Source organism: Mytilus edulis, chromosome 3 (assembly GCF_963676685.1).
Source record: "Mytilus edulis chromosome 3, xbMytEdul2.2, whole genome shotgun sequence".
Classification (NCBI taxonomy): domain Eukaryota; kingdom Metazoa; phylum Mollusca; class Bivalvia; order Mytilida; family Mytilidae; genus Mytilus; species Mytilus edulis.
The window spans coordinates 79,124,253-79,136,853 of NC_092346.1; the positions used below are offsets into that span (position 1 = coordinate 79,124,253).

General features: G+C 30.6%; 1 protein-coding gene across 5 annotated transcripts in view; it reads left to right on the forward strand.

Moving 5' to 3' along the window:
• Positions 1-12,601, forward strand: part of LOC139517546 (disks large homolog 1-like) — a 105,158-nt gene that overhangs the window by 14,036 nt on the left and 78,521 nt on the right. For 2 of the 5 annotated variants that reach the window (XM_071308743.1, XM_071308744.1), the window contains exons 5-6: positions 6,731-6,763; positions 11,404-11,439. In XM_071308743.1, coding sequence (XP_071164844.1) covers positions 6,731-6,763; positions 11,404-11,439 — 69 coding nt within the window. Of the gene's footprint in view, positions 1-6,730; positions 6,764-10,919; positions 11,010-11,403; positions 11,440-12,601 lie in introns of those variants that run through there. The other 3 variants (XM_071308745.1, XM_071308746.1, XM_071308747.1) reach the window with 2 other exon arrangements.

Sequence of the window (12,601 nt, forward strand, 5' to 3'; positions counted from 1 at the left end):
GGATTATAGAAAACATCCTGAAAAAGAGTGGTAATGTTATGATCAATTCGTTAAACCCTCACTTACTGAACATTGCTGAAGGATGTTTTGATAATCAAAGTTAACTAAGATTTGGAATGATATATATTTTGATTTAAGCTCCTGTCTCATAGAGCAAACGTTTTCATGCTTTTGGTTTGCTGTCATCATATACACATTTATTTTGAGAAAAAAAGGGTTTAAGTTTACGAAAAATGATATTGTAATTTAAATAACAAAGAGAAATTGCAAGCTACTAACATTTTCAAACATTAGTACAAATTGAGTTTTGTGCATAAAAGCTAAATGTAAAAGGAAATAGAGATAAGGTGCATGAAGTCACACAGATATTTAGAGACATGTCTCTGATTGCCTTAAAAGCAGCTGAAAGTAAAATGATTAATGAAGAAGTATTGGTTTCTAATGAATAATCCATAGTGATACTTCATGGTTTTAAAATATCTGTCTTTTTCAAAAAGATGATGTTTTATACATATAAATGGCTTACAGAAGATGCCAAATGTAAAGCTTGTACTAGTTATTGTAGCTTTTGGTTCTCTCTTAAACAAACTTTATCACCTTATATCTTCAACATTTGGTGACCAAAATTAGAGAAGTTGCATAAATTTCCTAGACTCTTCCGAAACACATGATGGATGAGAATGTTTGTATTGATAGGTCAATATTTGATATTGATGATAGTTTTAATGTGCCATGCAGCAAGGATGTAAGTGTCCATAATGGCAAGTTTCTTTGAGATGTCAAAATTATGACAGAAAAGCCATTTGTTTTTAATCCATTATGAAGAATTGATACCTTGGATAATTATCTGGTTGACAAACTGCATCCTTACTGTAAACAGAAAGTGTCAACTGATTTTTCATGTGTCAAAAAGTTATCTAATTGTTATATATCTACCTTCACTAAAGCCTATTAAAACTTTGAGGCTATGGAGATTCAAAAATTCTAAAGTCGTTAATGAAGATGAAATCAAATAGAGCGAAGTGTCAACATGAATATGATTACTCTAAAAGGGATTTAAAAAAAAAACCCAGATCATACACAGTGATGGTATTAAACTACTAACAGCTGCTTTTATAAAAGTAAACACGAAATCCAAAAACATACCAATGTATTAACCAGTCAAAAGAGGATTGTACTTTCTAAAGAAACCGAAAGGCTTACAAGTCCTTGCATAGTTCATAGCCAGTTTTAATTCCTTTCAACCAAAATATTTGACAGATTTGGACAAAAACATGTTAGATATTGTCATTTGATTCTACTAAAATTCCAAATAGTAGAGTTTCTTTTGAGTTGATATGGACTCTTAATTTTATGGAAAGTGACATAAACATATAGACTTTTTTCGAGGGGAAGGGAGGGAGGTCTGAAGATGCATTTAGGGGAGATTAATTGATAGCAACCATTTTAAAATATGCACTTAAATTTTCAGCCTTTTTCATAATTACTGAAACAAAAAATCATGTAGTAGATGTTGTAATGGCTACATACACTTTTTTAATGCAATTATTATGTTCTTCTGGAAATGTTTGCAACATATACCCTCTGGATTTTAGTGGATTTAATTATTTAAGAAGTTTTAATAATGTACAAGACCAAAAGACAAGAAAATTGCTTTTTATACTTGAAAATTGAGTTTCAACATATGCTGTCATTCCCATCTGAAACCTCATTGCTTAATATTGGATTGTCTGACTCTTAAGTATATGAAGACAGTCGTTAGAAGGCTATGATTAAGTGTTAAAAGGATCTGTAATTGACTCAAATAGAACCAAAGTTGACAACATGATTTCTGAGAGTGAATATAAGAACTATTGTACAGAGATCACAATTGGGTTATCATTGTCTGTAAGAATAGCCAATGTCTTTAATGGACAATTCTGTATTCTTTGATGTGTTTACAGTGGAACTATACCTTATAGGACAAGTTTGTGAAAAGAACATGGTCTTTTCTTTAGGGAATAATTTTATATTCGTATTTCCACTGTATTGAGTAATAGCTTTATATAACACAGATTTTATTGAGATCCGTGACAACATGTATTAGGTTTGGTTTTACACCAGGCTTCTAATCAGGCTGTGTTTAGTAAGTCAGTTTGATTACTTTTTGAAAATATTGAAACCAAAATCTGATTCTTTTTCACAAATATACTAGACTTTCAATGATTAAAGTCAGTGATATGGACCCTTTTAAATCTATATGGTGATCTCTAGATGTCTGTTTTATGGATGACTTGTTGATCATTTATATCATTCATACCAATATCTACCCACATCTCCTTTAAATCTATATGGTGATCTCTAGATGTCTGTTTTATGGATGACTTGTTGATCATTTATATCATTCATACCAATATCTACCCACATCTCCTTTATATCTATATGGTGATCTCTAGATGTCTGTTTTATGGATGACTTGTTGATCATTTATATCATTCATACCAATATCTACCCACATCTCCTTTAAATCATTGATACCAATATCTACCCACATCTCCTTTAAATCATTGATACAAATATCTACCCACATCTCCTTTAAATCATTGATACCAATATCTACCCACATCTCCTTAAAATCATTTTTTTTTCATACTGAAACAGTTGCTTGCTGAATGATTTATCCAAATAGTTATGATTGGACATAAGTCACATATCATATAATTTTATTGAATAGTTTAGAAGAGGACAGCAATGCTATTTTTGTTTATGTGTGCAGTAAAATGGAGCAGTAGTGATTTGTATATTTGTATATATTTGTAGTGATTTGTTATTCCCTGTAGCTCGTTTCAATAGTTCAGTCCACTACATGTCCCAGTAATTTAATCATACTCCTACAGCTCATCTATTCTTGTCCAAGTTTTACATGTCCAATTATAGTTATGGTTAGATAATCAGATTTAGCAGCAATCAAAACATTTTTTGTTATTATCAGTTGTCCATCCATCATCTCTTGTTAGATTGCAGATCTGAGATTTGTTGTACACACATAGATTTCTTGATCTACTGGGAACAATGGTCAGTAATTGTTATTGGTTCACAACATCTGTTTTTTTGACAGTAACATATACTAGTATATAAAAAGATTAGCAGGCCAAAAATTATTAATAAAAAGCAATTTTGCTTTTAGCTGATTTATAGTACACAAATTTTGGAACAATGATTAAAAAAACCCAAAGAAGAATGCAAATAGCTTTCAAATAGAATACAAGTTGTCACATTGATATGGTATTTCACAATACTTATTACCGTCAGATCAAGTACACATTTGGGTATCATCACTTTTACAGTTCCTGAGTTATGTCCCTTTATAACATTATGTGCAAGCGGGGGTGTCAGCTGTGTCCCAAGTTCCCCATTTATTTGTTCTTAAAATAGTTATTCCTTCAGAACTTTATGTACAGCTATGAATAGAAACTAAAAGATTTTTTTTTGTTTTATTGAAATTGTAGAAGCACATCATTACAGCAGACACTGTAACTGTATTCTTCATCAATAGTGTAGTTTTTTTAGTTGACTTAATTTTGTCCCTTGACAATAATACTACCAGTATGTTCACAAATGTAATAAGGTATTGTGTTGTTCTATTTGTACAAGACCAGTGAAATACTTTTTAGAACTATTCCCATGTGTATAATTTGATTGTTGAAGTTGTTGGATCAATTTCCTTTTTTTAGCCCAGTTAAATGGCTCAATAATTTGATCAATGGATAGGTTTGAGAGTTTTTGGATTGTGGTGATATTAAAAATCATTAGTTAAAGATTTTGGCTTAGATTTTTTTCAGTAGAACTAGTTGATTTTTATTGTGTTGCTTATCAAGCCTTTGTTGATACTGATCAAAAAAGAACCAGAAAAAAATATGAAAAAAAACCCCATATATTAATGGACATTAACTTCTTGACAGAATTTCATGTAAACAGTTGAAGCAGTTTGGTTTTATTTGAAGTATCAAACTGATTTCAGCTGGCCCCTTTTAAAACAATGGCGTATACTTGTTCAGCAAAATGTACACCACAACTTGGAAACCTATAAATGAACTAAAATTTAAAAACACAAGACTAATTACCCGGTAAGTTGATGTACACCTCTAGCTTAAGGTGGTACCTAACACTACAGGGAGATAACTCTGTAAAGTCATCTAAACGTTTTAATTACGTTGTGTTGTAAAAGGAATATTAAACTTTTCAATGATCAAAATTGTAGTTTGTCAAACTGCTATATAACCAGTGTAATTTTTCTGACAAAACGGTTGGTTCAAAGTTTTTGAAATTTTTATATTTTTGTTAAAGGGACAAAGTAAATATATACTTTGACAAAATTTAATGAAAATTAAACGAGCCAAATTAATTTTAGTTAAAGTGTTGGGTACCACCTTAAGTGATAGTTATGTTGACAATAATTTATCTTACAGATATTGACAATAACATTATGATAAACTTGACTTTGGCAGAGGACCTACGTCTCATTTAGTTCAGCCTCTCAGGAGCACTATAAAGATATATGATATATCTGCTGCAAAAGGGGAAAATAAAAGGGTTTACTTTTATCTCAGAATTCATGGTGTTGATCTCTTAAAACATGATTTGATATGAGGGGTGTCTTGTGCATTGGTCCAATATCCTCATAGCAATGATGGTTTCCATCTTTGTTTAAACATCTGCGTTCCAACAAAAGAATCAACACATTAGCTGAAATACCTGGAGACCCCAAACAGAGTATGAACTGTCGAAATTCTAATAGTCATACTGGATACTTCTAGGTATCAATTCTTAAATGATCATTCAAAATCTGAATTCCAAAGTAAAGACAATTCACAAGTGAGAGAATACAATTTTTTACTTGTATGCTTTATTACACAATACTGTGATACCGCTGTGCTATTACTGCTAAAGGAAAAGTCAGTTTATATGATACAATAACATAACACCTTTATATAATGATTCACGTAACAGTAACGGAAAATTCCTTTTAGTATCTAAATATCTTTTATAAACACTGGTTCTGTAATTAAAAAGAAAAATTAGCCATAATTTGCTTGACATTGACATTTTAAGTTTCAGCTAACATAAAACAAATCAAATATAGAATTAATATTTATGTTGTTTTCCTGCAGCTTGTACAAAGATGTATAATGTGCTTATTTCACACTTCTGTCATTTAACAAATTTCTAGATAGAAATTAAAGGCAATGAGTGTTGACAACATTTCACACATCTTGTTGTAATGTCCTAATATCGTAGTCTTATCTACATTATGATTTCGTTTTAATAGGGTCTATGTGGAGTGGGATTTTTTGACAATTGAGTTATTAGTCCATTATTTCTGTGAAGGTTTTTGTTGTGCAAGATTCTGTAATTATTTATAAATGCACTGACTTCTTCTTGTCTGTATTCAGTTTTATGATAGTTACACAGAAATATCAAATTTCAGTTTTGATGCATCATGTACAAGCTCTTTATGATGGGAAATAACCAAGTCCATCCTTACAATGTTTTCATTAATGTAAACTTTGTAAACTTCTTTTTTCTACATTTGCCTTTTTATTACTTTTGTTCAGGTAAGAGCATGCTTAAAATTTCTTTTTTTTCAATTTTGAACATTTTTCTTTTATGTTGTCTCATAATTTAATTTGATGTACAACTAAATTTTGATTTTTTTCATGATATTTTCCATATCCTTTTGAAGTGTTATTGTTATTTAGAATGATATTATTTATGCATGTTTAACTGTGTCAGGAAATGTTGAGGTAATTGTTATTTTAGCTAAAAAAAATTCACAACCATTACGTTAATGTTTGCTCTTGGTCAGCATAAATAACTATTTTGACCAATTTTAAATGTTAAAAATGTCTCTTTTGCAAATAATCCCTCCCTAAACCCCCAAACACCAGGAATGGGGTATAATAAGTGGCTATCTCTAATCTGTGTGTCAAATTTTCTTTTAAATCGTATAGTATGTGTGAAAATAATCCAATTCCAGAAATGCTTTTAAAAAAATTGCAAGTATTTATAAGTTAGTTAGATATTTAGATGGACAGGATACAGGATAAGTTACTCATACATTCAGAGAGGGAAAGGGGAGTGTTTGATTTCGGTCTCATCTGTTGCTGAAGGCGAGGCAGGTGTTGCTTTTCTGGTGGCATCTTTGACAATAATATCAACAATTGTTTTTTGCTGGTCAGTTGATAGGAACTACATGTGATAGATCAAAGTTATTTTCTTTAAATTTGCATTGCTATCTGCATAAAAATTGTTTGACAACTATTTTGAGACCAGCGCTCACTAGGTCATAAGCAATTTTCAATGTATCTACTCAAGTTTGTTTGATAAGAAATACTTGGGATAGATCAATGGTATTTTCTATAAAGTTGCATCGCTCTCGGTTTATGTCAGTTTTGAGGCCATGCCCTGGTCATGTTCCAGGAACTTTGAATTTACATGTCTAATAAGTAATGTTGCTGTCCAATAGAATATAGTTTGAAGAATTTTCTGTTGGTAGGCAAGATATATATCAGTGTCCACATTTAAGAATAAGTATCACTAAGGCATTTATTTGAGTAAAAAAAAAAAAACTTTATTCAAATATTGTGTATAAAAAGAAAGATTCATCAAATATTTTTAGTGAGAATAATAGTTTTTAATATGAAAAAAAAAATCTAATGTCATTTATAACAATTTTCTCTTTTTCTTTCAGCCTCAAGGTTCAGATGCTGGTGATTCAGAATATGTAAGTTTTATAGATTATATGTTACACTTAAAGTTGTTATGTTACAAGGCAAATGTTTTTGGTCCCTAGAATAAGAATGTCACTTCTGTGCTGACATGAATTATCATTGATATGGTCATATTTATTAACTAACTGTTTACACAACTTTGATTTTTTGAAATACTAAGGCTTTTCTTCCTTTGTTTATGATACATGAGAAAGTCATATATCAGTATTAAAATTTGGAACTTTATTTGTATTAGGGCTTCAAACTTCTTGATTTGGTGGAATGTGAACTTTCCATCTCTGTGTTGTAATATTCCAGAATTCCCAGCTTATAGAGTATATATGATAGGTAATACCATATTCACTGACTTGTGATTCATAACATTTTTTACTGGATAAAAGATTTTTGCTGACAAGGAAGCTCTTGAACCAAGAGTTCCAATTCTATTGGTTGAAGTTGAAGTCCTCCCTTTGAAAGTTTTATAAACACCATCATACTTGAATTATCTGTATCACAGTTGACAACTTGACCATATGTTCCACTCGGCATAGCCACCATCTTCTCTTATTATTTCTTGATTATGAGGTCTTAAAATGCTTCTTGTCAACAAATCAGTAACACAAGAATTGCTACTAGAGGGACAGGAACCCTTCTAGCACCGACCATGCCTGAATGGTCAATTTTAGTTAACCCTTTCCTCCATGGATTTTTTTTCTCTAACATACTTGATTTGCATAGGATTTTTTCAATAAAAAAAAATCATCAGGTTTAAAGTATTAATGCATTGTGAAAACGAATATTTCATCAATGAAATTCAAGTCAGATATTCTTATGAATGTCCTTTTCATATTGGATACAATTTTTTTAAAGTCTGATGCAGACATTTTGTAGTCAAAGTGTTTCAACTGAGGTACTACACAGGCGTCATTATGGAGGAAAGGGGGTGGCGTCAAAAAGCGTCATTATGGAGGAAAGGGTTAAGAACAGAATGCATCTCAAGCACACCCTCTTGGAAACAATAGGTTTCAACGTTTGATGTTAGCATATTTTTAGTAGTGGATAATTTTAAATGCTTATACTGATCAACATTTGAAAATTAATAATATCAGGCCATGATCTTTATTTATTTTCCAATATTAGAGATTTGGTCATTATTCATTCACAATTTTGCAAAGTGAAAAATACAATTTCATTTTGCACTAGTCCTTTTAATTGAAAAAAGTCTATCTTGAAATATTAGAATTACAACTATCTGGTTAAAAATTTGACAAATGGATAATGCAAGAAGTGATACTGTTCCAAGGGAGTTAACTCAAAATAAGACCAGGTTTACTAATATTCACAAGTAAATATTCACATATGCAGTTCTAAAGAAAATACTTTTATCTCTCGAAGACTTTTTTGTTTGTTTTTTGTTGCAAAGTAGGGGTTGTTTTGTTAATTGAGGTATACCCTACACATTTATATTTATATCAAGTATTTTGATTCAAAAAGATATGTGAAGAGATATTTCAGGAATGAATTGGAATATTTTTTCTGTCTATGGAGAAATAACATGAAAAATGTGATACACACTGAATAACGCGCGTAGCGGGTTATTTACAGTGTGCACCACATTTTTATGTTTTTAGAATAAACTGAAAACATATAATTTAATTCAAAATTCCATTTTAACCTGGCGTAAATCATGAAAAAACATTGATAATGTCATGGTCACATGACAAAATTGTGTCTATGGTATGATAAACAAAACGATGTCAGCCAATCAGAAGATGCGTCACATCCAAAATTAAATTATTTAAGGAATGACTGTAATATTTTTTCTGTCTGTGAAGAAATAACATACAAAATTTGGTGCACACTGAATAACGCGCGTAGCGGGTTATTTAACAGTGTGCACCACATGTTTTATGTTATTTCAAATAGACAGAAAAAATATTACAGTCATTTATTATAATTTAATTCTAAATTCCATTTCAAACCGTTATTTAACTATGATGTTGATACAATACAGAAAATACAATGGTCGATAGAGTATTTTTTATATTGCCATCTAGACCATTTTTTAAAGTGCATTATATAATATATTTTTGGTATAGTCTGAATTCCTGGCTAGTTCTTTGTAAATTCTAAATGTTATTTGTAAATTATTCACTTATACAGTTTAAATGAACCTGAATTTCATGAATGATTTTCAAAGGAAAAACAATTATGTAACAAAAAAATTCTTTGATAGCTCTCCGTCTTGGTAGGAACTATTTTTATGATTGTTTGTCAGCAAAGTCAAATTAATCATACTATACAGTATACTGAGTAATTTTGAAATGTTTGACTAATATGTTTTTCTAGAGTTATAGAACTTTGACCATTTTTGGACTTTTGAAGTATAATGACATATTTTGAAAAATACTGCACTGAGCCCATATTCCTGTAAGTTTCCATACTAAATAAAAGTGTTTGTCATATTATGTAGTCTACCACTCTATATCTCCATTATGCTTTTCAATTTTTGCCAGGGTTATAGGACTTTTAGTTGTTATCATATCTTAATGTTACTTCCCTGTTCTAGGAAGGGAGGTTATATTGCATCTGTCTGTCAGTCAGACTGGTTGTCCAAGAAATATTTCCTTTACAAACAAATGTTTGTCACATGTATATTACACCAATACTACTGAACAAAATGACTTTATGCAGTAAGCAGTACACCAGTGATGAGTTGTTAAGGACAACACATGATTTTCTTTTTCTTAGCAATTTTCAAAATGTTAAAATTTCCATGAAATTGGAAACAGTTATTGGGGAAAATTATAATAATATTGCTCCACATTGGGGATGATTAAAACTGTTTATTCAAATACTCAGCCCTGTCTTCATAGCAAGCTATTACTTTTTCTTATGGATAAAAAGTATAGGGAATGTGTCAAAGAGACAATAACTTGACCAAAGAACAGAAAACCGCAAAACATGAGAACTTCCCACACCCACAGGTTAGCTTCAGCTAGCGCCTTAACAATTAAGTATACCAGTTCAGTGAAATGAAATGTCCCATTTAACTCTTTAACATACCATTGAACCAAAATTAAAGAAAAGAAAAAAGTCAATTTGGTTCATTTTTTCCCCAAAGTTGGTCCTTGTTTGCAAATAGCGTCTATTTTGACATTTTGACATTTTTTTTCATGACCTAGAAGTCTGAGGGTTTCTAATAGATGCATCCAACTGAATTTTTCATGTAGAGTGGACCCAAGTGAACACATATATCACAACAGTTGTTAGGTTTTAGTGAAACTGATCTGGGTACATTAGTCAAAAGAAGGTCATTTGCACCAAAATTCCAATATTTTCTGATTTTTTCCGATTTTGTACTTTAACTAGACCTGCAACCGGAAGTAGTCATGGCCTAGGTGTATTTCGATAATAAAAAAATTCCGTAGTTATATGCCTTCTGGTTTACAATACTTGACAAAGTTTCAGGCCTCATAACGTCGTGTTTCAGACTGCAATCGAATTTTGTATTTGAGCTCAAAATAAACATTATAAGTGAGAAACATGACAATCGATTGTGTAAGGTTGAGGAAAAATGCATACATTTCAAATTAAATGGCATAACGATGACCTCCAAATGTATGGAGCGCCATTGGTGCCAAATAACGGTGGTCTGGGTTCTGCCGTAATATTTGGACCCCCCCCGCATTGTAAATATTTGTAAATATCAGCATCAGCCTTACCTTAAAAAAAAGTATTTTGCCATATTAATCAACTCATCCCAACATGTTGATAAAAAATCGAATATTCAAAGACTGAAAACTAATGTATTTTAATGTAACTTTAGGAGTCATTGTATTCAAGTCAATTTTTTTTTTGAAAATCCCTGAATCACTGAGTTACTGTATATTTAATATGAAGGTTCCTACAATCTTACTTTCAAACATTAACATTACATGTAAGATGAAAGTAAGTCAGTGCAGTAATTGAAAACCCTTGATCTATATTCTCCTGTTAATACCATTTAGTTACCGAACTACTGATGTTTAGTCAATATCTTTGTCTATGATATCCTAGCAATAATATTGAATTTCCCTTTCAATTTTTATTTTGACATTTGGTTAATATAAATGATGAGATTTTCTGAGAGGTAATTTGAGTATAACACTGCCAGTACTAGTAGGGTTTGTTTGTTGATTATTACTGCCATGTTGTTTATAGCTGTCTTACTAGAATGGAGGTTATATCAGATGGAGAAGAAATACATATAACTGAAGGGTAAAGTCTTGTCAATTATTTCTCGCCTTTGTCTTAGATGTTAATCTATCTTAAGTAGAAGGATCTTTTAAAAAAAATATATTTAAGAAATGAAAAGTTAAATTTTTTTTGAAATTTTACACATGTAATATTTAAACAGCTTGAAAATGTGGTTTTGAAACTGAAAATTTTGATTAAACATGCCATGTACATTGAATAACAGTTGAAGTTTTGTGCCTTTATCTTATTGGAAGATGTTCGGGAATGTTTACATTTTTTTTCTTATTCAGCACCTACCAAATACTTGTCATTAATTTTATTAATGCAGCATTTATCTTTTGGGTGGTACTTATCTCTCTCGTCAAATTCCGTTTTATGATGTACATGAGATAGGACCATCTGATTTTACTTGCAGTTGCAGCTTATTAAAGGAATATGCCGCCTGGCAAAAGTAGGTTGTGACCTTTATTACCAATCTATACTTTTTTGGTAAAATTAATTGACATTATATCTTGTCTAAAAATTTAAGATAAAAGCTTGCATGTCAACCCTTCTTCATTGACTTCATCTGAATATTTATCAACAACCATATATCTCAGTTGTCTGATACACAGATATGTATAAATAACAAAAGTATTGATCTGTCATTTCAGTCCTTTATATGCTCTAGCAGTCTTCTTATGGATGATCCTTTCCAAGAATGAATATTTTTACCTACATGCATGGTGGGTGAATCTTCATGATTTGAGGAAATTATTGCTTGCATTGAAAACATAAATTCTGACTAAAAACCTATCTCTCAGTTTCTACACATAGTTTTCAGATCTGTCAAGTTGATGTTTACCGGTACTAAAGCTAATTTTTATATCAACTATGTTTTGAGAATATTGAGAGGGTACACAAGTTTCTTATGCTCTGCAATATGAATGGTAGATATAAGTTATTATTTAGTAACTATCAATAAAGTACATACTTTGTGTAATGGTGGTACTTAATGTACTTATATCTAGAACTAGGACTGTTGTTTGATGCAGACATCATGTTCTAACAGTTATAAATAAACACAATGTAGTGTTATGCTCTATTGAAAGGTATGAAAATAATTATTCAACCTTTTATATAACTCATGTATGCTGAAATCACACATATATTTATATATATTTATATTTTGAAAGATTTTTGAGATCTTTAGAACATGGTTTATTGTTACAAATGTAAGAGTTGTTACACAGTTTATTTTTGGAATGATCAAGAGAAAAAGATTCTCAAACAAACAGAAATATTTTGTTTTGCCACCTGACAAATCCATTACCTAAGTGAAGATCAATACCATCCAATACATTTAGCATGCTATCTAGGAAATAACTTTCATGTGGGTTTTTTCCTCACATTATTGTCATTACATAATGTTTCATTTCAGTCATTTTAATTTTGAAAGTAAATAAATGATGAGTAAAAAACGAACATCTGAAATCAAAATACAATTCTAATGTGATTTGTTTGTTTGGTATCATTATGCATCAGTTCTGAATCCACAATGATGATTTAGTATTGTGAAGAATGAGCTACCTTATTAAGTAAAATTGAGAATGGAAATGGGGAATGTGTCAAAG